General features: G+C 34.4%; 1 protein-coding gene across 3 annotated transcripts; it reads left to right on the forward strand.

Moving 5' to 3' along the window:
- Positions 1-19,675: 19,675 nt before the first annotated feature.
- LOC114313286 (protein SEH1) lies at positions 19,676-24,858 on the forward strand. 3 transcript variants are annotated; one of them, XM_082896179.1, is made up of 9 exons: positions 19,701-19,995; positions 21,291-21,402; positions 21,860-21,960; positions 22,317-22,394; positions 22,741-22,896; positions 23,242-23,354; positions 23,646-23,772; positions 24,281-24,342; positions 24,465-24,858. In XM_082896179.1, exons 1-8 carry the CDS (start codon positions 19,837-19,839, stop codon positions 24,296-24,298), a joined length of 864 nt encoding a protein of 287 aa, XP_082752305.1. In that variant the 5' UTR covers positions 19,701-19,836; the 3' UTR covers positions 24,299-24,342; positions 24,465-24,858. The 3 variants fall into 3 exon arrangements, with proteins under 3 accessions (XP_082752304.1, XP_082752303.1, XP_082752305.1); XM_082896178.1 differs by lacking the exon at positions 24,281-24,342 and having other exon boundaries at positions 19,676-19,995; XM_082896177.1 differs by lacking the exon at positions 24,281-24,342 and having other exon boundaries at positions 19,700-19,995; positions 23,646-23,775.
- Positions 24,859-26,154: the final 1,296 nt, after the last annotated feature.

A 26,154-nucleotide genomic window follows, 5' to 3' on the forward strand; every position in this document is an offset into this window, starting at 1 on the left:
CTCAGTATACTGAGTGGGGTTAGTCCTTCAGTATACAATTTGGCCTCTGTAAAATCTACACAAGCTATGAAGGGTTGAGGGTCTACATTGATCTCCTCTATCTCTCCATTGCACAGGGCCATCATTATCTTCCGATGTAGAGAGGAAGGCACACATTTGTTGGTGTGAATCCAATCCGTACCAAGTCGAGCATTATACTTAGCATTGCTGTCAATAACGAATAATGTCGTCATGCAATCCCTGGTTCCTACACTCAGGTTGATGGGCAAAATGCCCTGAGCCATCTGTTTGTCTCCAGCGAAACCAGCAATGGTTGTGCTGGTTGGGATTAATCTGGGGTTCCTCTTTCCTAGTTTCTTCAAAGAAGATTTTAGAAGCAAGTTTACTGCTGCCCCATTATCTACCAATACCCGGTTCATCTGTATCCCATCAAAGAAGGTCTTGATATACAAGGGTTTGACATGCTGTGTCATGGATGTCGTGGGATATTCAAAAGGGTATGAGAGGTTAATACTCACCTCTTCATCACTCTCGTCTCCAGTTTCCATTGGTGTGGCCACTTCGGATTCATCTTGCACCATACTCACTTGTGAGTCTTCACTAGAAACTGGAATTGGGTCAATCTCCTGACCCTCTTGGTTTTCATCTACAGCTTGGAACTCCTGTGGTAGTATATGCACCATATTCAGTGACACTAGAGGAAACGAACCAAATTGAACGACTGGCTGCACCTGCTTCTTTTCCTGGCCAACTTGTTCAATTACTTCAGAAGCATCTTTCATGCTGCATTCTAGCACTTCAATACTAGTAACTTTCTTCGAATGGTCTGTTTCTGCTGGTTTTTTAACCAAAAATGTATGTTCAACCATGAAGGTTTCGAACATTTCCTCTTCAACCATCTCCTTTATTTGGCCTAGGCCAACTTCTCCCTCTGTCTCACTATCGCTTTCCATCAAAGCCCTTTCTAATCCTGCTAAACTGGATCTTTCTTTGGCTTTTAGTTCGGAGTGTACTTTGGCCAACTGCTCTCTGCTGTAACTCATTTTTCCTTAAGGAGACAATTTTGGACTATGATCTAACTTTGAACTTTTTTTTTCCTCTGTCTGGCCCTTTAACTAGACCAATGAAGAGCTTTCTCCATTTTCTTTCAGATCTTTCTGGTACTGAGTGTACCTTCGCTGGATCTTCCTCCTTTGGGATCTAGAAATCACTGGGACCATATTTGGTTCCTTTGTCTTTGGATGCTTGTAACAAGTCCGCGAGGGACCGCTACAGTTCGGACTCGATTTGTGTCACGGTTCTTAATCTGAACCAAAGAGTCCAAATCTGGCAAATCGTTTTGAGAAACAGATTTTTTTGAAAAGAAGTTCCAAACATGGCCTACTTTTCCAGATACAGAGTCGCCACCTAAATATTTTTTTAATGAGGAAATTTAGGAAACCCTGACTCGGTGCCGAAGGCCACGTGTCCGTCATCACCAAAGTTGCCTCGGCTCGGGAACTTGGGTACGATCGGGGAAGGTCAGCTATGAGCACCCCCTCTCGCCCGGTCTGAAGACTGGCGTCTACTAACCGTGATATCCAATTTTGAAAACGCTATGTGTTCTTATTCCAATTATTAGCCTAGAATTACTATGTTATGCGCGCAGCAAACAAGTATAGACCAAATCGCCCAAATTGGAACAAAACATTTCATGTTCGTTTTGAAAATGGTTTGCTACTCGCAAGTAGTCTAAAATGCAAATTTTGCCACCCTCAAGTGGGCTTTTGGAAAAAATGGTTTTGCCACTATCCAGTGGGCTTAAAATTCACGGTTTTAACGCATTATCCCAACTTAAGCAATTTGACCTCCACCCATAGGCATTCAAGCAGTTTATCTCATGTAAGCACTTAGCCGCATGGCAAGCATACTATTATGGCAACATTCACACGCATGCTGGATGCTAAAGCAAAAATACTTACATTGTACTCCGTGCCAAAACAGTAAACTAGTTAGCAAACATGCATGTCCTAGTTCATGTTAAAAGTGGCTAATGCATCACATGCAAAATGCGATCTAGGCAGGCTCGGCTAGCCCTAAAACATGGTATGTGAAAATGCACAATTATCACATATTCGGTTTAGAATTTAAAATACAAATGCGGTTAGCGTGATGTACCGAGCCTAATGTATGCAATACAAATGCATGGATGCACGCATGCATAGCATAAGGTATGCTAATTTTGAAAAATGCCCTAATCTACCACCATAAGCAGGTAAATAAAAGGAAGAAAGAAATGGGGATTGGAAAACATACACACCACCCACACACACTTATTACAGATTTGCCCTCACTCGGAGGGACCAAATAAATATTACAAATTAATTAACTACGCAAGCTAATTAAATATTGCAAATTAATTAATTAATTAACAAATTAACTAATCTAGGAAAACAGGTAAACCGCCTCGGGAAATGCGCCGCCATGCATAGGCTGCCTCTGTTTTCTTTCCTCTGCTCCTCTGAAGGCTACCAAAACCTCAGGACTGCTTCCTTGGACACTGAGGAGTGCCACCGGCTGAGTAGAATCGCCACCGGCAGTGTGGTGTAGTCACCGGCACAAGATGAATCCATCGGCTGCTTGTTTACTGCCGGTCGGCAATATATACTGCCGGTTGGCAAGGAATGTCTGCAGAACCTGCAATTGACAGCAACAGAGTGCAAAGCAAAGCATGGCAGCCCAATTCAAGGCATATATGCACCATTCATGTCCCTTATCATGGTAATGACTCAAAGGGGCATGTGCCTCGATTCTCGGACCACCAATCGCGCATTTCCATGCATGATGGCCCAAGGAATCAAATATGCAACTTTCATGTCAAATGAAATGCAAACCAATCAAACAAACTAAAACCCAACCTCTATCACATGATCAAGGGGCAAGGCATGCATGCCAATGCAATGCAACCTAGGTATGCGAACAAGAATACAAGCATGCTATGCAACTACATGGCATACACAATGCTAATAACATAACATGTGCAACGCTTTGAAACATGGCATACACAATGCAAGGTGGACTTACACCAATGTGAGTGGACCTCAGCCGCACCCACATCAGTGGCCATAAGATGAAAATGAAGTGCCTCGAAATGCGTGCACACGAGCACACAAACCGAGGCAATGACATATGCAATGCAATGGCTAAAATGGCATATAAAATGCAACATGAACTTATACTAACATGAGAGAGCCTCAGCCACACTCACGTGAGAGGCCGATGGATGAAAATGAAGTGCCTCGAAATGCGTGCACACTGGCACGCAAACCGAGGTAATGGCATATGCAATGCAATGGCATAGAAATGGAAAGCAATCATTCTAATAGAATTTCAGCACTAAAATATGGGGGAAAACAGTCCCGAAATGAGGCGAAATGACACCAAATGCATGGAATAGTCCCGAAATGCGAATTTAGGCACCCGAAATGGCCTATAGCTATGCCAAACATGCACGATATGGACATGGAATGTAAAGACAGAAGCAAGGAAGCCCCAAAATTAGCATTTTACTAGTACAAAACATGGTCAAACAGCAAACCAAGATAGGGCAAAACTAGCATGCAAGAAATGGCCCTAAACATGAGATTAAAAAGAAACTCATAGGTGCTGGCCCCAAACAGGTTAGGGTCCTTCAACAATGTTGAAGAGGGACCCAAAATAAGACTATTTAAAGTTTATGGCAGCCCCAAAAACAGTATACAAATATATTAGAAATGCAATGCAAAAATGAGGCTCAAAAGTGGCTATAACATGAGGTATACAAAAAATTCACCAAACAAGAAAATACCCTTAATAAAACATGTTCAGGAGGTCAAAATAAAGCCACTTTTAGTTCGGACCAAGGTCCAAAAACAGAAACATCAGGGGCTGCCAAGACATACAAAAATGGGACCAAAAAGAGGATATAAAGGGAAGTACAACATGGAAGTCCCAAACAGTGTTGAGCCCTTCTTCAATGTTGAAGAGGGGCTCAAAATAAGCCTATTTTCAGTTTACCTCAGGCTCGAAAACAGATCACACATAGGCTAAAAGAATCATGCAAAATAATGGCATACAAAGGGGTAATGAAGAAAGTGCCAAAAATAAGCTTCAAACTGTAATAAGCCCTTAACGAAACATGGAATATAGCTCAAGAAAATGGCATTTTATGTTTTGGTCGGAGCTCGAAACAGCAAGCAAAGAGGCTAAAAAAATGAGGCAAGAAATGAGCTAGAAAGAGGGAGAAGAGTGCTCACCCTTGAAGACCCAACCTTTGCTGCCTCTAGGACTGAAAAATGTTGCCTCTTAGCTGCTGGAAAGCCACTCCTATCTGCTGGAATGGAGTAGTGGTGGTGGTGCTTGGTAGTGATGAAGGAATGATGCAAGGGACTTGGATGCTTGAGCTTGAAAGAGAGAGATGGAGGGAGATATATGGAGGGATGTATATATCAATCCCAGCTGGTTTTTCTAACCTAGTATAAGGAAGAGGAGAGCTTCCTTTATAGGCAAAACAAAGTGTAAAGCTTCTTGAGGAAGCTAAACAAGGGTGCATATCCTCTATACACGTGTATGGAGGATCCATTCTGTGCCCTCCAGCTGGCACAGCTGGCATATACTCAATCTGCAGAATGCTCCGGAAGGTCGTCGGCCAGCAAAATTTGCCGTCAGCACAATAAAGTGCCGGTCGGCACAATAAATTGCCGGCCGGATAAATAGATTGCCGATAGATTCTGCCAAGGTCAAAAAATGGCCGGTGGGTGTCCAAATTGAAGCCCCGGAAGTTAGCTTTCCAATAGCGCAAACCTTGCATTAAAATTCGTTCTGTGCAAAAAGTTATGCCCTTTTTCGTGAAGCCGCGCAGATTCGATCCAACCGGGATGATGCCCGACTTCAACTGATCATATCTCCCCCACCCAGACTTGGTTCTAGGAGATTCTTGAGTGAAAAATGAAGCCCCAGAAGTAAGCTTTCCGACGGTGGTGGCCCCATAGCTAAACTCCAAGCGTACAGACAGATAAGCCCGATTCAACGAGGGCTGCTCGACTCGCTTCTACCCGGATTCATGCCGAACTTCTCCCAAATTAGTTTTCTCCTCTCCTTTCCTCTCTTCTTCAACTCCAAACTCCTAGACAAAGTGTTTTGAAGGATTTGCCTCTCTCCTTGCCAAAGAAACTGAACATTTCCCCTGCACACCTGTCTCCACCAAGTGAACCATCAGTAGCGCCCAAGTCTTAAGGGCGGTCAAAAATGGGGTGTCTACAATGCTTTAGTAACACCCAATTATTTGGAGCCACCAAGGGAAGTTTGACCATCCTACCCTGGTCTTCAATAATATTTCTTTCGGGTAAGTATTTCCTTAGGTTTGTTCTGCATAACAAACCAATCTGGAACTCCAGGTACCCATAAACCCACTAACTCAGTTGCTAAACTGTCCCTTTCTTCTTTTGAAGCCAGTTTCGAAGCTGCCTATGAAGGCCACTACTTGGCCCTGACTCCCTGTTTTGGGCCTAATTCAGGCCTTCCATGAAGGTGGCCACTTTCCATTCTGTGTGAGGCTGGTCTAGGGGGCCAATCTCTGGCTTTGATCCTATAACTTGATCCCACTTCGAGTCTCCTTTCAGGATGATTGCCCTTCATTCTATAATAGTTGGGCGGTCTAAACTCATATAGAGGTCTCTTGCACATGGAGTGCACTCTAGTGGCTGCTGACCCAGCCATGAATGGCTGCTACCTAGGACCAGCTAGATATGGCCTTTTGTTATAGGCACTGGCTGGTTTAGGATGCCTTTGCACATCCTTGTAATATTGTTTCCCATCAATCGGAAGCCCTTTCAACCATTTGTAGCTCAACTTGCACCTGAGACACATTCTTTACATGACAGCTACCTCTGAAGAATCATCATCCACTGTCTCCTCATTAGAGTTTTCCCTCTGGTCTGCAAAGCCCTGTCCAACAGCTGGTGAACTTCTAGCATCTTTCTTGATAGTAGTCTGGCTGGCAACATGCATTTGCACATTGACCTCTTCTAATTCCTTCAAGGATAAGTTCTGGAAGTCTGGCACAATAACATTGGCTACAACTTCTTCAATTTCTGGGAATAGATTAGTGTCAATCCCTATAGCCTTTTCTGCTTTAGCTTTGAACTTTCTTTCCGAATCTATTCTTGGATCTTGTCCCGAAAAATAATACAGTTTTTAGTTGAGTGAGACTAAGAATTATGTCATTTACAATACACTCTTCCCTTAAGTTCCTCTGGAGACGGAATTTTGACTCATTTTGGTAATTTCAGGAAGTTTACCGCAAAGCAAATGATCAAAAATGTCATCTGTCTTTATTAAATCGAAAGAGTATTTCCTATGAAGGTCTTTCTTTTTAAACTGTTGGTCTATTGTTGTGTCTTTATGAATTAATGCCTCACAGATCACAGGTTCCCCTACAATATCTGCTGCATCAATCTCATAATTAGGATCTCTATAATACATCTTGTATGATGCATTACTTCGATCTTGTTCTTCCTCTAGTAATGCTTCATACCTAGACACCTTATAGGTTAGTTCCACTAAGTCTCTAAACTCAGTCGAGTCAAACTTCTTTCAAAGCCTAAACTCTAAACCATTTTGAGCCAATCTCACGAACTCAGGCTCTGGTAGGATGATCCTACATTTATTTCGTGCTCTTTTGAATCTGGCAATAAATTGAGCAGCCTTCTCATCAGGCATTTGAGTCAACCTTGCCAAGTCTGCCATGGAAACTTCTGGCTCCGTTTGGAAGAATTGGGCATGAAATGCCTCCTCTATTTGTTGCCAAGTTTGGATAGAGCCAAGTGTAAGGTTAATATACCATACAAAAGCTGCCCCAAGTTAGAGAATTTGGGAACATTCTTAACTTCGTGTAATCATTATTGGTAAATCCACCGCATTAAGCAGCAAACCTAGCAATATGCTCTACCGTTGACTGGTTTCCATTCCCACAAAAAAGAGCAAAGTCTGGTATCCTAAATCCTCTCGGGTATTCATATACCCTATCTACCCATTCTGGATATGGTTTCTTGTAGACAGGAGTTTGAACCCCTCGAGCTATCGGTCCACACATCTCTCTAACAATATCAACAATTTGGTCCCTAGGAACCATATTTTGTGCTTGTTGAACCACTACTGGAGGAACAAACATAGGATTTGGTGGACAGCCTTGTGCCTGAGGTCCTTTTGGTCCATATGGCGGTATATTTGGGACTGGTTGTCCCTGTGGTGCTGGCTGCTGTTGAGGGTATGGGTAACCCCTCTGAGCCTGTCCTACGAAAAGACCTGCGAAAGGTGCTGGAACAGGTGTTGTGTCTCTTCCAGTCGCAGGAAACCCTTCCAACCCCCCGGGTACAAATTCGAACAAAGGATTAGTGAACCTCCTTGTGCCAGGTATGGCTTCGAACATGGGATTTGGAAGCATCCTTATGCCATTCTCTTGTGTTGGCCCGGATCCACCAATTTGCATGGTTTCATTGTTAAGTAATGAGGCATTTTGATTTGTCACAGGCCTCGAAAGAGGTAAAGAGGCTCATACCAAGACTGAGGTGATGGTCTTTCATAGTTTTGGTTACTAGTTTGACCATTAATGTGTCCATTACTCTGCATAGGTTGTTTATCTCTAGCCAATCTTTGCTGAGGGACATTTGAAATTTTCTCTATGTGCCTTACGTTAGTTAGTTGATAAGTGTTCATTTGATCTATAAATGATGTTGCCCATCTTTCCATTGTGTTCATTAACTGTTGTCCTATGGCATCTACTAGGCCTCCCTATGGATTTATCAGCTAAGTAGATAGAACAGTGGATGGTCCAATTCCTTGGCCTCGTCCAATATTTTGAACATGTGGTACTTGCTCCGAAATGCTGGTCTGTTCGACCATAGGTCTTGATAAAACAAGTACTTCCACAGGATGTGTTATCACATTATCCTCTGGATTTGGTATTTCTACCTCTCCTTCCATGCATTCTTCCAAGCGTTCATGTTCTCCTTGTCTCCTACGTCTAGCCATTTCAATTAGTCCCACTGGGCGTGCCAAAAATATATGTTGGTTTTTTGGATTTCGAAGGTTATTATTGTAATTTTAAGCATGCCAGCAAGGATCAATTAGTCCTTACAGAAGATAAATTGCCAACTAATTATCAGACAATTGTGTTTTAGTTCTTTCAGCCTCAATGGAGATGACTTTTACTGGTGGCTTTATTTAGGAGAGTTAAGCAAACAATGATTAAATGAAGAACAATAGTTGCATTTCATTAAGTAAAAATGAAAGACTTACACTGATCCAATTCAGCCTCGTAGAGGTTTACAGCAACAAGCTACTTGAAACTACTCATGTGAACAAAGTGCAGCACAGGAATTTGAAGTACAGAAATGCAAAGAACAAGAAATGTAAAAAAACTGGAAGGAAAATAAAGTAGATAAAACTAATTTTTTGGATATGAGTCTGGGGGCTCTTTCTGGGCCTTCTCTGCTATTTATACTTCTCAATGACAATCGTCAAAATGGGTTTCTAACCATCGAACCATCCCTCCATGATCGCTGATCATGTCTCCTCACAGTTAGCTCCACTATGCCATGTCTACAATTAGACTTCCCTCATGATTTTGAATTTAAATACATGAGCAACCGTTAAAATCACGTTATCTTGCATCTCTTTGCTGATCCAGTGCTATGCAGATCTACAATAACCAATACTAACTGCCACGTGTGTGATTATGATTGAAGATTTGAATTGTCTTCCCGTATTGCCCTCATCCTGCCACGTGTAGAACTATGATTCGCCTGTACAAAATATGTAGCCAACAAGTTCTTTTTCCATCCCTTGTTTCTCTCTCTCTCTCTCTCTCTCTCTCTCTCTTTCTCCCTCTCCAATTAATCTACTCTAACCTAACTTAGTCGTCAGAGTGTCCACCGAAGGACTACCTCCCCCTTTGGATAGTTTTACAGGCACGCTTTGTGGACTCAAAGGCCAGCAAACTGGTTAGAAGTGTGAATCAGTTCTACCCATCCTCCCTTGAAGTTACTGTCTCATAATTACGATTATTAGATTGATTTATATTTTTTTTTTATGGGTAACGCACACAAAGATTCTAATAAACAAACAATTTAGATCATTAAAACAGAGCCTATAATGATTTCCATAAACCTAAATAACGTCTCTCCAATCCAGATGAGAACTGGAGAGAAATCTCTCCCATGTTGTAATTAGTATGAACAGCTCAGACATGAAAAGTTCTTAAACCAAACTATAATATGGTGACAGATTTCACTGTATAAAAGTATATTCCTTATTGCATTTTTATCTTTAGCAAATGACATTGTCCTTATATCACTTTAATAGTTGCCTTGAATTTATAAATTTGAGTGCTTCTAAATATACTCACTAATTTTTTAATTTTTTAATTTATACTCATATTTTTTAACCAAATAATTATTTCTTTGTGAGGCACAAAAGTTACCATGCATGTGGTGGGTGTGGAGAAAAAATTAGTGAATATTTAAAGGCTAACAATGTTTGGGTTTTGAAATTCTATAAGTTTTTATAAAATTCTTTAAAATTTCATGTAAATTATTTTTCTAAACTAAATTAATAAAATCAAACCATAACATACTGTTTGTGTCGATTCTTCAATCATCAAAATAAAAAATTTTAATTTGATGCTAACCTTTCTTTTCAATAGTGACCGAATTGAATAGTTTACAACCCTTCTAATACTGTTTGAAAGGCCCGTGAAGACCCCTTCTGAGTGCTTTCATGAACCTCATAAAATTGTTGAAGTTCATCTAAACTTTCATGTGAGAGTTAATGAGAAATTACTAAATGGGCCATACTCGGCCCAATTGAGTTTATCAAGACATGAAAAAGAGACAGCCAGTTCTCCCCCTAAATTTATGGAGATGGTGATACTCCACCTACTAAGCTCAAACGAAGTTAAAAGACAGTAGTCGTATTATTGTATTTTTTACATGATGTTTATAATTAATGTTATAATAAAAAAATTTATGAGCAATATAATATTAATTATTTTTGTTAGGTAGTTAAAAGATAAAGAAACACTCACTTAATTTATTTTTATTTTTTTTGGATAAATTACAAGTATATTTGTTGAGATTTATCTAAAATATGATTTTTTTTCTCTATAATTTTGAAAATTATATCCCATCCCTTGAAGTTTAATTTTATACCAAATAGCCTATTTTATTAATAAATGATGTAGGTCGAAAAGTACTACATTGAAGCCACTGAAGTTATATTTTTTGGCTTTCAATATTGTTTATTTAGTGGAGATGATGCGTTTTGTGCACTTGTACATATTTGACAAGTAACACGCAAATTCAATCAAAAAGTACGCGGAAGCAAATTCTTCGAACGAGAAGTGAAAAATCCGAGCCAATCACCCCACTGCACGAGCGGCCCACCTGGGGATGCATGCGTGGAATTTTGGGTCTGTTTTGCTGAGAAAAAAAAAAGAAAAAAAAAAAGAAAAGAAAAGAGGCTAACCTAGGGTTGGAAAAATTACTTTAAAGAAAAATGAGACTAGGGTTTTAAAGAGGGATTTCTTCTCAAGCTAAAAGGACAACTTCCATGGAGGCTTCTTCCTCATCCTTTTCCTCTTCCCACTCCTTCATGAGTGACTAGTCTTCTTTTCTAGGGTTTTGATGAAACCCTAGCCATGTAATAGGATTTTTCATAAACTTTGACTGTGAATCGGTTTGAATCAATGTATGGATGATTTAGAGGTTTTTAATCATTATTCTTTTCATTTCCTTAAGTATTTTACTCACTGTGATTGTTTAATACTTTCCTTATATTAGTTTTTTTTGTGTTTGTATTCAAAGTACAAGATGAGTCATGCTACGAGAGACGAGTTGTGTTGCTACCGTAGTTTAGAGCAAACGCCTCATGCTACTCGGGATGACTCGTGCCTGTACGTTAAATGCAACAACCCTCTTGATCAATATTTCAAACTTGTAGTTGTGAAATATTGGATATTTCAAACTGGATTACAATTGATAGCCGATGTTTGATCTCGTTTATATGGTTAGTGATGAATTCTTTGTCCTGGGAAATTTCTCAAAAATTAATATCTCAAACTCTAATTTTAATTGTCAATTTAATTTATCAATTTCATCTAATTCCTTTTTAGTCATAAAATCTCTTAATCTTTTTAATAAAAATTAATTTAGGAATTTAGTAATTAAATTAGTCTAATTTCATAATTGTCCCTGTGGATCGATATCTGGACTTGCCATTATTCTAAAAGAATTTGGTATAGTTTAGTGTTTAATTTTGGTATGTGTAACGTCCCATCAGTAAATCATTAAGTCAATTAATAGTTTTATCTTAGAAATTTATTTCAATTAATAATGGGTAAATTAAATTGACACTCCCTGAGATTTATGCTTATTACAGTTCTTCCCCTCACCTTTTGAAAATTACACTCCCCTTCTGAGGTTTAAAGTTTCATTATAGATTCCCCCCACAGCAATTTAATTTTTTTAAATACCAATTTTTCTCTTACTAGGTAAAATACATTAACACCCCTCACATTTTAAAAATAACAATCCCCTCCCTAAGGTTTAAAGTAGCATTATCAATTGTCTTCTCGGTTAGTATTAGTTGGAAAAAAAATTATTTGAAAAAAAAAATAAATTGAAAAAAAATTTTGTTAGCAAAATTTTTAAATTTCTGTTTAAAAATCAATATAAATTCATTTTTTTGAATTTATGTTTTTTCCTCAACTTTACAAACTGAGACAACCATTTATAAACCAAAAAATTATCAAACAAGTTTTTATGACAAATTTTAAAATTTTTGTAAATATAAATTGAAAACTGAAAACGAAATGGTTACCAAACAGATTTCAGATGGTAAAAATGTAGTAAAATTAATAAATAATTAAATAAGTTACCAACGTAAGAAATGACTTATCAAAAGATTCAGGCTATGTATAGTTTGATTTTTAGAAAAAAAAATTTTAAAATTAAAAATTAATCTGGTGAAGAAATAAAAAATAATTATCATTTTTATATAATTTTATCTTTTAAGTGGTTAGAAATAATTTTTTACAAATTAAATTGAAACAGCCATACGTATGTATATAACCTGCCCAAAAGTTAAAATGATAATTATTTTTTACCCTTAAATGATAATTATTTTTTATTTTTTATTTCTTAACCAAATTAATTTTTAATTTTTTTAAAAAAATCTAAAAATCAAACCATACATAGCCTAAGAATCTTTTGATAAGCCAATTATTATGTTAGTAACTTATTTAATTGTTTGTTAATTTTACGACATTTTTACCATCTGAGGCCTATTTGGTAATCATTTCGTTTTAGTTTTCAATTTATATTTACAAAAATTTTAAAAACTGTCATAAAAACGTAATTGATAATTTTTTTGGTTTATAAATGGTTGTCTCAATTTGTAAATTTGAGGAAAAAATTTAAATTCAAAAAATGAGTTTACGTTGGTTTTTAAACAAAAATTTAAAAATTTTACCCACAAATTTTTTTTTCAAATAATTTTTTTTCAATTAATTTTTTTTCCAATTAATTTTTTTTCCAACTAATACTAATCAAGTGGGGCAATTGGTAATACTACTTTAAACCTTAGGGAGGGGATTGTAATTTCTAAAAGGTGAGGGGTGTCAATGTAATTTACCCAATGAGGGCAAAATTGGTATTTAAAAAAATTTAATTGCTGAGAGGGGAATCTGTAATGAAACTTTAAACCTCATGGGGGAAATGTAATTTCCAAAATGTGAGGGGGAGAACTGTAATAAACATAAATCTCAAGAGGTGTCAGTATAATTTACCCATTAATAATTTAGATAATTTTATCATTGTATAAGATAACAGTTAAGAGTTTTATTTTTTCAGTTGATTCTGTTCAATAAAAAATTATGCCAAGGGAACACTTGTAATTTTTCATACTATAAGAAGCAATTTATATTTTAAGTAAATCTCAAGAATATTTATTTATTTATTTATTTATTTATTTTGGGAGCACCGTGTAAATAATAGAGATTGACTATGGACTGGACTAATATAGTTTTGGAGTTTGGCCCAATCATGCACTCCACTTTAATAATTTAAATTGTTTAATTTATTAATTATTCTATGTACATTATTTTTAAAAAAAAATCAGATTGATTTAATAATTGCGGCCAAATAATTTTGTTATATTTGTCTTTAAAAAATATATGATTTTAAAAATAGACCGCTCAACATTTTAAAAATAAATATAATAAAATAACAAATCAACTAGTTTGGCTTTTTTTTTTCAAATATGATCTACACATTGTGTTTCATAAAATGAATAGTTCTCATCAAAAATTTTCAAAAATTCACTAAATAAAAAAATCTAAAAATCAAATCATACATAGCCTAAGAATCTTTTGATAAGTCATTTCTTACGTTGGTAACTTATTTAATTATTTGTTAATTTTATGATATTTTTACCATCTGAAGCCTATTTGGCAACCATTTCGTTTGTAGTTTTCAATTTATATTTACAAAAATTTTAAAAACTGTCATAAAAACTTAATTAATAATTTTTTTGGTTTATAAATGGTTGTCTCAATTTGTAAATTTGAGGAAAAAACTTAAATTCAAAAAATGAGTTTACGTTGGTTTTTAAACAAAAATTTAAAAATTTTACCCACAAATTTTTTTTCCAACTAATACTAATCAAGGGGGGCAATTGGTAATACTACTTTGAACCTTAGGGAGGGGATTGTAATTTCTAAAATGTGAGGGGTGTCAATGTAATTTACCTAATGAGGGCAAAATTGGTATTTTAAAAAATTAAATTGCTGAGAGGGGAATCTGTAATGAAACTTTAAACCTCATAGGAGAAATGTAATTTTCAAAAGGTGAGGGGGAGAACTTTAATAAACATAAATCTCAGGGGGTGTCAGTATAATTTATCCATTAATAATTTAGATAATTTTATCATTGTGTAGGATAACAGTTAAGAGTTTTATTTTTTCAGTTAATTCTGTTAAATAAAAAATTATGCCAAGGGAACATTTGTAATTTTTCAAACTATAAAAAGCAATCTATATTTTAAATAAATCTCAATAATATTTATTTATTTATTTATTTATTTATTTTGGGAGCACCGTGTAAATAACAGAGATTGACTATGGACTGGACTAATATAGTTTTGGAGTTTGGCCCAATCATGCACTCCACTTTAATAATTTAAATTGTTTAATTTATTAATTATTCTATGTACATTATTTTTATAAAAAAAAAAATCAGATTGATTTAATAATTGCGGCCAAATAATTTTATTGTATTTATCTTTAAAAAATATGTGATTTTAAAAATAGACCGCTCAACATTTTAAAAATAAATATAATAAAATAACAAATCAACTAGTTTGGTTTTTTTTTTTTCAAATATGATCTACACGTTGTGTTTCATAAAATGAATGGTTCTCATCAAAAGTTTTCAAATATTCACTAAATAAAAAACATACAAAAAAAGAAAAAACAACAAATTTAGTACATTTTTATGTTTCTTTTAATATATTTATTGAATTTTTCTTAAATTTTTTTCACAAATATTTTATTTTTAATTACATTTAGATTAAGTACATTTAAAAAATAATTTATTTTAACTAAAATACGATTTTTTATTAAAAATAATAAAACACGAAAGGGGAATTGTGAAACAACTTATAATATTGGTGGACAAAGCTCGCCCAACTTACCTATAATTTTTAGGATTTAAAATTACAGTTTAGGCCCCATAAATTAAGACTATAGATATATTTTAATGCAAGACTTGGAATAATAATGCTTGAAAGCCGGTAAGACCCACAAATTACATTATGGGGGGCATACAAAAAGTTTAAAATCTATTTAATCTCAAAACAAAATACTTGTATCAATTAGTCCTATATATTTTTAATTGTTATAAAAAAATCTCTTTTTTTTTTTATATGTAAATTTAAAAGCGCTATTATATTCCACCATTGCTGAATTTCCGTTAGATGGTCACCGAAGACTCGCTAAAATGTTCAACATCACTAGGAAGTTTGTCGGAGTATCGCTGAAAGTTTGCCGAAATATCACCAGAGTGTTCTAAACATCACTGAAAGTCGCCAGAATATCCAGAATGTTCGCTGGACGTCAAGGAAATCGTCGGATATTCATCGAAATGTCCAGAATATTGCCGGGAAAAAAAATGTGATGACCGGTTTTGTTGTATGTCTTTTCACTCATTGTCTTCATTGGGTTCGTTGCGTTCAGGAGTTTTTTTCTCAAAATTTTGCTCTTGTTTATTCCGGTGTTGAATTTCACTAATTTCGAAGGGTGCGAGGTCAGGTCTGGGATGTCTGGAGTTGAGAAGAGAAAACTCTGGGGCACGTGCGGGAGATGAAGCCGCATGTGCGGGGAAGTGAGGTTTTTTCAGCTTGCACACTGCATTATATGCAGGTGCGGAGTGAGGTGCGGGGAAGGACCACCACATGTGCGGGGGTGAAGGCCACACGTACGGGAAGACGCTCCATACGTGCGGGAGAGGGCGCCGCACGTGCAGGCCTCTGGGCAGTCCGAAAATCTGTTTTTTCTTCTTCCTTGGGTTGTGTGTATATCACATTTGTATATCATTTTCACACTCTAAAAATCAACTTTTGCTCCTCCTTCTCTCTAAACTTCCACCAAAACATTTTAAACTCTTCATCTCCTTGGATTCATTGGAATTTTGACCCAACTTCCTTTATCAAATTTGGAGAGCTAACCGAGAACCGCATCTTGTGCGGTGGAGATTTGATTTCAACACCGTCAAATTTGGGATTTATCTTCTCTCTTCTTCTCCAAAGCTTGAGGTAGGGAGTTCTTTGAGTTATATGTACATGTTTTGCAAGTTTGATGTGGGTTTTGGGGTTTTCTTGGGAATATTATGAGGGTTTGAATTTTTGGTTCAAGAATGTAGAGATTTTCAAAAGTGGGTTTTAAAATCTCAAATCTTTCTAAGTTAATCCTTGAGGGTTTCATTCTCATTGTGGGAGAGATAATGTTTTGTGTGTGCGTTCTTTTAAAAAGTAAGGAGATACCTAATCTTAGCCCAAAAAAAACCAAATTTATGGATTTTGTTCTTGAAATGGGTTGAGGGTCTATAAAAATTAGTATATTTGTTGTTATGTCACAATAGAAATGATGTATTGCACAGAATGTGTGAAATATGGAGATGGGAATTTGTAGCTGAAATTGTAGATAAGTTATGAGATAACAAATTGTTGGTTCAATACGAAATGTGGAAGTATTTATTTGTGATGAATTTAAACGAAATTATGGGTATCATGTTTGATAATGTTGAAAGAGGGGTGAAAAGTTTAATTATGATGAATTATCGTTGAGAGATTTGACGAAGGAGAAATGTTATGTAGTGGTGATGATTATTGCATTGCATATTCATTTAATTGATTTTTACAACATCATTATTGAGTTTTGGCATATGTTGTATTGGCATTGCTATCATTGCATTGATGCAAGTTGTGAGTTGAGATTTGAAAACATTTTCGTTGAGAAAGAAATGTTGTGAAATGAAATTATGGAAATGTTTTTGGAGTAAATACGTTGGTAAGTCCGGATAGGAGGTGTAGATGAAATTGATTAAGTTGACCTGAGTGTCCGGGGTAAAAGACCAAAAACACGTGCGGAGGAGGTACCACTTCCATTCTGGTTAGCAACCGGTAAAGTGGAGTTTTTGGTAGTGCTAGTTAAGCCTACTTGCAGATACCAACCTAGAGATTACCTAAGTCGTATTTACCGTCCCATTGAATAAAATTGTAAATTCCTGAATTGTTGAGATTTCAAGCTATTGTTGAACATGGTGTTTTCTTTTTTTAAAAACATGTAAATGAAATCCTCTTTTAATTGGCATTGCATGGCATTTGCATTTCATGTTGGGAATCTTGCATAAATGTATATACTTTGTTAAGGATTCTCTACTTGGCTTTATACTCACCCTTATGAGATTTTGGTGCAAGAAAGGATGTGGTGATCCCGTCGAGTTGAGGGCGTGGACATATTTTGTGAAGAGTACATGACTCTTATTTTGTTGTGATTCATGTTGCTAGCTAAGGGCTATAAATGTATGGGTTTGTGAAACCATTTTTGTGTAACCGGACTTAAGCCTTGGAAAATGTAAGCCCTCAAGGGCATTTTATTTATTTTTGAGATTGATGTTCTACATGCTATAGATTCATGTATTTTATATAATTGAATGTATAATTCGCATGTGGGACTTTTTGTACAAACCTTATTGATTAAGGATGTAAAGGTTGGAGAATTGCCATTATTCTTTAATGGATGTTGGTTGATGTACCTAATTTATATTGAATTATTTTGGGGTGTTAACAAAAAAACAAAAAAAAAAAACCCATAACAACAAACAACAACAATGGGAAAAGTATACATTATTTTTTAATTTTTGTAGGGTTTAAGCAAATAATCTCTAATATTGATTAAATTGAAAAGCAAGTTTTAAAACTGTAAATTGTTACAGTTTCAAAGCATGATTCAATTAATCATTTATCTTTATTAATCAAACTGAAAAACATGTTATGAAACTGCAAAATTTTACAGTTTTAAAGAATGTTACGAGACTACAAAATTTTACAATTTTAAAGCATGATTCATTTTAATACCAAAAAAACTGAAACTGTAAATTTTTACAGTTTTCACCACCTGTAACTAAAATCTGAAAAAAATTTGTTCAGAATTTGAAAATTTTCTCCATTAAAATAGGAAAATATAAGTGTATAGTAGAGAAAATGTAGAAAAATTGAGAGATCGAAAGAGAGAACCAGATATATAAAGAAGATTGTACTCCGGCAACAATTTTTGGTTTAGATCTAGTATGTTCTCATGCAGATCTACTCAGATCTGATGTAGATCTTAGTATATCCACATAGGATTTAAGTAGATCTGCTTCGGTAATACATCTTCCAGCCCTTTCTGCTCATTTGGAAACTCTTGCAAAGTCTCATCCCGCTTGGATAGCGAAGTAAGCAATCAAATGGCAGACATTAGCGAACACTCATAGCTTCCTTACTTTCTTGATATCAGTAATTAAGGATCTCTTCTCCTTCTAGTAGGTGCAAAAAATAAAAGGAATATCATTCTAATCAGTAAATGAAGAGTTCTTCCCTTAATGATATATTGAAATCATATTTGATATAGATCTAAAGTAGATCTACATAAGATTTAAATAGATCTGCTCATCTTTTTTGCCGAAAATTTGTCTCATTCGCCGTAAGTGAGGGTGAAGTAAGGAATCGGTGGTCAATGGTTGCTGGTGAACCCCAATCAACGGTGGTCGTTGATCGCCAGTGACTATGTGTTAGAAAAAAAAAAGAGGAGAAGTAAGGCGGGATTGCCCGTCGTTGGAAAGGAAGAGAAAAAGACAGAGAAGAACGAATGCACAAAGAAGAATAAAGAATAAAAATACAGTGGACTTTTGAGAGTATCCAAAAAGTTGTGGGCCTAAATAGATTTCTTATTTTTTAAATAGGTCTTCCAAGTAATTTACCCTTACATTATATGCATATATTCAAAATTTATATTATTTAACTTTATTGTTAGATATGAAAAATAAATGTATAAATCATTTATATATTTTTTTTGAATTTTTGAATAAATAAATTTAAAATAAAATCAATTTCAACCAATTTTTTTTCTTTAAATAATATTTTTTATAATTTTTTTTGTATTTTATATGAAAGACAAAACCAATTTTAACCCTAGCTAGCTTTACAATATTATCATGTTAAAAAATATATATTTTTAATAAGGATATACTTTTTGATTTTTTAATATAATTTTTATTTTGTGAAAATAAAAAATGGGACAATTACAAAAAAAAAAAAACCTCCGATATTTGACCCTTATATCAAAATAAACGCTAAACTTTTAATTTTGCCAATTTGAACCTTAAACTTTTGATTCAATCTAAACATTTACCAATTTTTATTAAGTAAAATCAATCAAAAAAAAAATTTTAGTCGTTAAATTCAATAAAAATTATATTTTAGATATTTTTTATATATATATATATACTCCTATTGAGTTTAATAACTAAAATATTTTTTTTTCATTAATTTTACTTAATAAAAATTGATGAATAGTTTCAATTGCAAACAAATCAAAATATTAGAATTTAAATTAACAAAATTAAAAATTTGTGATTTATTTTGTTAAAATGCTCAAACCTTAGTTTTTTTTTTTTTTTTTTTTTTTATGTTTTTTGTGTTTTGTAATTGTACCTAAGAAAATACACCCTCTGTCCTATTTTAATAGTCTCTTTTGAAAAATTCTAACTTTTTTAGGAGACATATAATCATTGCATTTGAATTTAAATTTTAGTACACTTAATAATACTTTTCTACGTTTCAATTTTAGGAATTTAAATATTTTTATTTTGACTTTTTAAATAGAACTAATATTTTGGGACATCTTAAAATGAAAAAAAAAAAGAAAAAAAAGAAAAGAAAAAGAAGACTAACAAAATGGGATAGAAGAGTATATGAAAATGTTACAATATCAAAGTATACCCTTTTTTATTATTATTATTAAAAAAATAATTAAAAAAAAAAAAAAAAAAAGCGAAGATGCGTGGGGGCTTTTAGGTAAATTCGCACATGCAGCGAAAATGAACGTTTTGACTAAAACCCTAGAGAAAGGGTTTTGGGGATTTCCATCAATGTCGAAACATTGAAATAGTTTTCTTCTCCGATCACTGAAGAAGAAATCGAAATTTAGAGAGAGAGAGAGAGATGGAGAAGTCTGTGGTGACCTTTGACAAAGGCACGACCTGCTCTTCTTGGAACTACTGTGGCGAGAGATTGGCTACTGGTTCAATCGATGGAACTTTGGCCATTTTCGACTCAGTCGACCCGGCTTCTTCGTCATTCACTTGCACTTCTACATCCAGGGTTCGTATTTCGTAAGCTTCGTTCTTTGTTAAAATTTACAATTTTTGTGTGTATATGGGTTTTGAGTGGATAATTATCTGCAATCCTTTTAGTCTGAATTGAATTCGAAGTTTAGATAATTGGATTCCATAGGGTTTTTATATGGCATTTCTAATTTGAGAATGGGTAATAATGGCGATAATGTTGAGGATTGTTTATAAACAAAGGCGATAAAGATCAGATAGGGAAGCATGTTGTCATTTATTGCATTATACACTGTTAAATCATTTTACATGGCGAACCCAGAATTGTGCAAAGGGGGGGTTAAAAAAAATTATTTATATTTTAGAGAAATTGAAGTAAAATTATATAGATTTTGGGGACCAAAATACTAATTTATTTTATATATACTCAAAATTACATGAAAGTGATGAGATTTTTCAAAGGCTTGGGGTGGCCAAAACACATTCGTTTTATAATTGCTGAAAATTGCATAAAAAGAATAATTTTTGGGCAGCAAAGATAAAATTATTTAGATTAATTATATTAATTTTGAAGGGGCCAAAACGCAAAACTCTTTTATAAATATTCCAAATTACATGATAGAAATGTGATATTTCAAAAGTTTGAAGTGTTACTAAAAGTTGCTTCTAAAATTATGTGTATGTGGCAAGGAAAGTGGCTTAAGGGAAGACAAGTCTAGTCAGTGGTCTTTTTCCTTACACTATCTGTAGCAAGATGAAACTTGTGAAATGGTTATAGCAAGGGTTGTTATGTTGATGCTTGGAAATGATATGTGCCCATGGTTGTGATGGGTTGGTTATGAGAAATAATAGGTTGCGGTGATCAATGGATTTGGGTTTTAGTTGAGTTTTGTGAGAAGGGGCTGCATTTCATTATACTGTGCGAAGGCATTTATGGCAAAAATGTATTATGTGATTTTCCATTTAACAGTGGATTTATCTCTTCCTCATTGGTTGAGGTTGTAGCATCATTGTTCATTGAGTATGAAGTTAAATTTGCATGTATTGATTGCAGTTCTTGCCCTGATTATCTCATGTTTTTCCTGTATTCTCTCACACAATTATCATCTTTTTTGTCATTCATGGGTATAGATTATAACTACATTTTGGTAGTTGGATTTTTTAAACATGATGATGTGGCAGCAGAAGTTTCATTGAGATTCAAACTTCTCAAAGTTTCATATATGTTTCCTTTCTTCTCCTTTTTTTTTTTTTTTTTTTTTTTTTTTGTGGTCATCATTTTCTTGATTTTTTATTTATTTATATGCATTTTTGACATTGGGCTTCTCATAGGTTCATGAAGTGAGCATTGTGAAAGTTGTTTGGGTTCCTCCGGAATATGGGGATGGAGTTGCATGCATTTGTGCAGATGGAACTTTGTCATTGTGGGAGGAGGTTGCTGAAGGTACCCAATGAATTTTCTAATGCATTTTCTATGTTATTTACACACAGTATCATAGTCTAAAATTAGGCAGTGTTATACATCGGCCAATTCTTTTTGATTTGCATTTAATATGTTCTTCCTAGGAACAACTTTGTAGGTAACTCTTTGCTCTGGGTTTCATTTTGGTTTGTTCAGTGTTTGTTCTCTTTACTCTTTTCTCTGATAGATTTTTATATGCTTTTTTGTAATCTTTTCATTTTAAGCCAAAAACATCCATCTTTGTGGCTCATGGTTAAAAATACCACTACCTCATCATTCTGGATGAGTTTTCTGTTTAAAAATTCTGTTTGTGTACCATTTTCCTTTCTAATAATCATGAAAAATATTACTCAAGCTTAGCATGCTGGGGAGCCTCCCATTTTGTGACCTGTGAACAAAGCCTCACTGTTATTTTGAATGTTGTTTTGTCATTCTATAGATACGAAACCCCTTCAATGGAAGCTTTGCAAAGACTTTGAGACAAGTTCAAATCAAGTGCTAGATATGCAATTTGGAGTCTCATTCACAAGTTTGAAGTTGGTAGGTATTGGCAATGGGTATCACCTCAGTTTTTCTTCATTTAATTTCTTAGAATTGCATATAGGGAATCAAGTTTGCCAGCCCGTTAATGAAAATATGGTAATTTTTGTATTAATTTGTAGTAAAAAGAGTTTCCAAGCCCCTTTTTGGCTCTAAATAGCTTTGGGGTTGTCAAGCTTCTATATGTTTCTATAATTTAAGTTGCTTTTTAAAAGGCACTAATTTTATCGAAGTTTTTATTTTACTATCCTTTTAGTTGTAGTGTTCTATGGCAACACAGTACGATAAGAAATTGTAAATTTTCATTTTGATGATGGCATATTTTGCTATGGTGTTTTGTTTGACTTCCTTTACAGGTTGCTGCATATTCAAACGGCCACGTGAAAGTGTATGAGCTCCTAGATCCATTGGAACTGAAGAATTGGCAACTTCAGGTGTTCTTTGTAATTCTACAATGTTACAACTTATATTACATGGACTCTTCAAAATAAATCAAATACTCGTGTGACGTGTTGGACACCCAACACTTGGACAAGGGTGTGAGATATTCTTATATATTTGTTAACCATCTCAGGCCACTAAATTCTAGTATTAAGTTGATGAACAGTGTTTACCAGGCATTGCCACCAAGCTGCTCTGTTTATGCTACAATATGTAATATATGTGATGAATGCACATACATAATATACATGTATAATGCTTATTGGTTTTCTTTGGTATTTTGACTTGTACATATTTTAATATATGTCCGAAACTAATATTTTGTAATTGTTTCTCTAGGCAGAGTTTCAGAATGTTATTGATTCAGTCTCCAAATTTGGAAAGGCTGCATGCTTGTCTGCATCTATCTCTTGGACTCCACAAAGAGGTGAAAGCCAGCAATTGAGCTTTGTTCTTGGTTTCAATTCGAATGTAATGCAACTCAATTCTGCCAAGGTATGTTAAATTCTGTATGTATTTATTCTTTGATTCTTTTTGCTAATATATATATATATATATATATATAAGAGAGAGAGAGAGAGAGAGAGAGAGAGAGAGGTGACGAAAAGACTTTTGATTGGTTTTGATGTATAGTGGAGTAAAGTTTTTTTTTTTTTTGCTTATAATGTTTTTAGGGGTGATATTTCCCTTACCAATAAGCAAATTTTCAGTCAGGGATAGTGTATTCTGCTTGTTTGAAGTTCTTCCTCCACTGCGAAGTCATCCCTGAAATGATTGGGATTTAAGTGGATGTCTGCCACAATGATATGTTTTAGTTAATGATGAGGCGTATCTCTGTAGGTTTGGGAATTTGATCAGGATCATCAAAGATGGCTTCCAGTTGCTGAGTTAGCTTTACCTGAGGACAAGGGTGACCCAGTTTATGTAGTTGCATGGGCACCAAATATTGGCAGGTAACATTTTATCTATCTTCTTATATAAATGCTTTTTATATGTATTACTCCTAAAAATCTGAATCTTCCAAGGTCAAAAGCTCTGTTAGTAAAGTTCCTTTGGCTGTGTTATCCCTTGGCACAGAAATTAGGTATCCTGCCTTTGGCATATAGTTTTCGGGGAAAGCTTTGCATCAGTATGCCGTCACCCTAATTATATTATTATTACTCCTGTTTTCTTATTTAAAGGAACCATTAAAGAATACTATTATTTTAATTGACTGTAAGACTGCATAAATAATTCTCCTTTAGGCCATACGAGGTAATTGCTGTTGCAACTCACAAGGGAATCACAATATGGCATCTTGGATTGAACCCTGATCTTGATGGAAGGCTCTCGGTGGGGAAGGTTACGTTGCTCTCTGGTCATGTAGGCGAGGTAGTTGTACCAATATCTATTTACATTATTATGTAATTATGCTTTATTAATAGAAATAAAGATGATGGTTAGAGCTGTTAACTTACGAACACCTCACTCCGCCAATGGGCTTTTGGTGTGCGATGGAAATTTATTTTGGTAATGTTTGGGTCTTGGATTTGTGGGGAGGAAAAGAAAATGAAGGGAAAAGTGAAAATTTTAAATTTTAGCTTTAATTTCATTTACTTTCCTCATTCATTTTCTTTTCACTCCAAAAATCCAGGTTCCAAGCCCAAGCTGCGTGTTTTATTTATATCATAATTTCATAATTTGGATAGCATATTTATGGAACATAATTGGTGTGGCAAATATATTGAAAAGATGCTGAGCCACTGCCAAATGAACTTTGAAATGTGTTATAATGCATGTAGATGTCATGCATTTGTGTGTCTGTTTGCCTGTTTGTCTGTCTGTACTTCTATGCATATTCATACATTGATAAAGGACTCATTTGAAATTATTTTACTAGCAAGGAGTCCGATCTTAAATGCCATATGAGGCTTCATATGAGATGATGATTATGTTGCTATGGTATGTCAAGATGCCCACTGAAGTAGCTGGTTGCATCCTTGTCGATGTTCTCTCTCTCTCTCTCTCTCTCTCTCTCTCTCTCTTGTGTAATGTAATGTAACATATCCTTGTTTTGTGATTAGGTTTGGCAGATGGAGTGGGACATGAGTGGAATGACACTAGCAACTACTGGAAGTGAAGGTGCCGTGAGGCTGTGGCAATCTAACTTAAATGGCATTTGGCACGAGCAGGCAGCTTTTGAACCCACCACCTAGTCCCTGTTATTCCGACTGAATGGTTGCTATTTCCTGTATTTATTTTGCCAGACTACATAGCTTCAAAAATTTTAAATTACCAGCTCTTACGTATAAAATTTCTTCCCAGTATACGCTTACTGGGTCTTTCTAGGCAGAGATGGAGTGGAATGTAGTCATTGTCATGGTCCTATGTTTATGTTGTATGCAAGGTTTCTGATGAATTAGTGAATTCTAAGGCTATAGTCATGGTTATTTTTTTATTTGATTTATTTTTGACCAATGGTAAGAACTTCAATTATGGGAAGCTGCAAACCCAACACAACCCCTATTCAGGGTCACAGTTCCAATGGGAAGGAGGGAATTTTGGGAGAAATGAAAACTCACATGTTTTGGATTTAATATTTAATTAGTACACGTGATCAATATAGTTTATTTGATCCACATATTTTGTGACTAGGAGTGTGTAGAGCGTATCGTGTAGAGTTGATTTAATGTGGCAAGGGTAGTAAAAAAGGCTAGGTTCACATAAAAAGATATTAAATTTTAATTTTTAAATTTTGTGAAATATAGTTTACTTGATACACATTTTGTGACTACGAGTATGAAGAGCTTATCGTATAGAGTTGACCCAATGTGGCAAGGGTAGTAAAAAACGGCTAGGTTCACATAAAAAAATATTAAATTTTAATTTTTATGTTTTGTGAAATAACTTTTAAATTTATTTGCATAAGTTAAGTATTTCAACTAATTTTGCAAAAATAAAAGAACAATAATACCATGTATATGATGATATTGACTAACTATAATGATGCACTCTTATCAATTATTATGCAGTAAGATATTTCCACAAATTGATTTATGAGCATCTTATTTGGACCGAAGTAAGACACAGTCCTATTTATCTTATATCTCTGACTTTGATAAGAACTCGATTTAAGAAAAATTTATTAATTGGTTCAGGTCGTTACATGATTATATTTTTGATCAATCACAAATTATTATGCGTTCTCATATTTTTAAATCACTCAATATAAAATTATGATGTTCACGTCCCTCACCAATCATAATGCATGTGAAATACCACATGACGCTGCCACTTAACTAATCAATAATTTTTCCATTTTAAGATAAACAATTATGGCCAAACACAATATTACTATAAATAGAGAGCATTTACTCCGATTCATATGGACTCTGATAATTTAAATCGTTGATTTTATAAAATTTTATGTATAAATTATTTATTAAAAAAAATCAAATTAATTTATTATTTATAAGTAAATAATTTCATCATATTTATCTAAAAAAATAAAAATAAATTAGCAACTACAATTTTTATTTTTATTTTTAAATAAACAAACACAATAAATTATCTACCTATAAAATAAAGGAGATTTTTTTTAAGGTCTCTGGTATTAAGATTTTATAACATAAAGGACATCCAATATTTTCATAATATTTAAGATCCCATGAATCAATCCAGAGAATTTCTTTGATCAAATTTTCTCTGGACTTCACAGAGAAATTCTGGTTCACAAAGAATATCTCTAATCGAATTTTCTCTAGACTTCACATA

Source organism: Camellia sinensis, chromosome 11 (genome assembly GCF_055761805.1).
Source record: "Camellia sinensis isolate YWXY chromosome 11, ASM5576180v1, whole genome shotgun sequence".
In the NCBI taxonomy this organism is placed as follows: Eukaryota; Viridiplantae; Streptophyta; class Magnoliopsida; order Ericales; family Theaceae; genus Camellia; species Camellia sinensis.

What these genes read in the sequence shown, in the direction of transcription:
- LOC114313286 (XM_082896177.1), top strand. Translation starts at nt 19,837, where the DNA reads ATGGAGAAGTCTGTGGTGACCTTTGACAAAGGCACGACCTGCTCTTCT. An exon ending in CTTGCACTTCTACATCCAGG is followed by an intron (nt 19,996 to 21,290) that starts GTTCGTATTTCG and finishes GGCTTCTCATAG; the next exon opens with GTTCATGAAGTGAGCATTGT. An exon ending in GTGGGAGGAGGTTGCTGAAG is followed by an intron (nt 21,403 to 21,859) that starts GTACCCAATGAA and finishes GTCATTCTATAG; the next exon opens with ATACGAAACCCCTTCAATGG.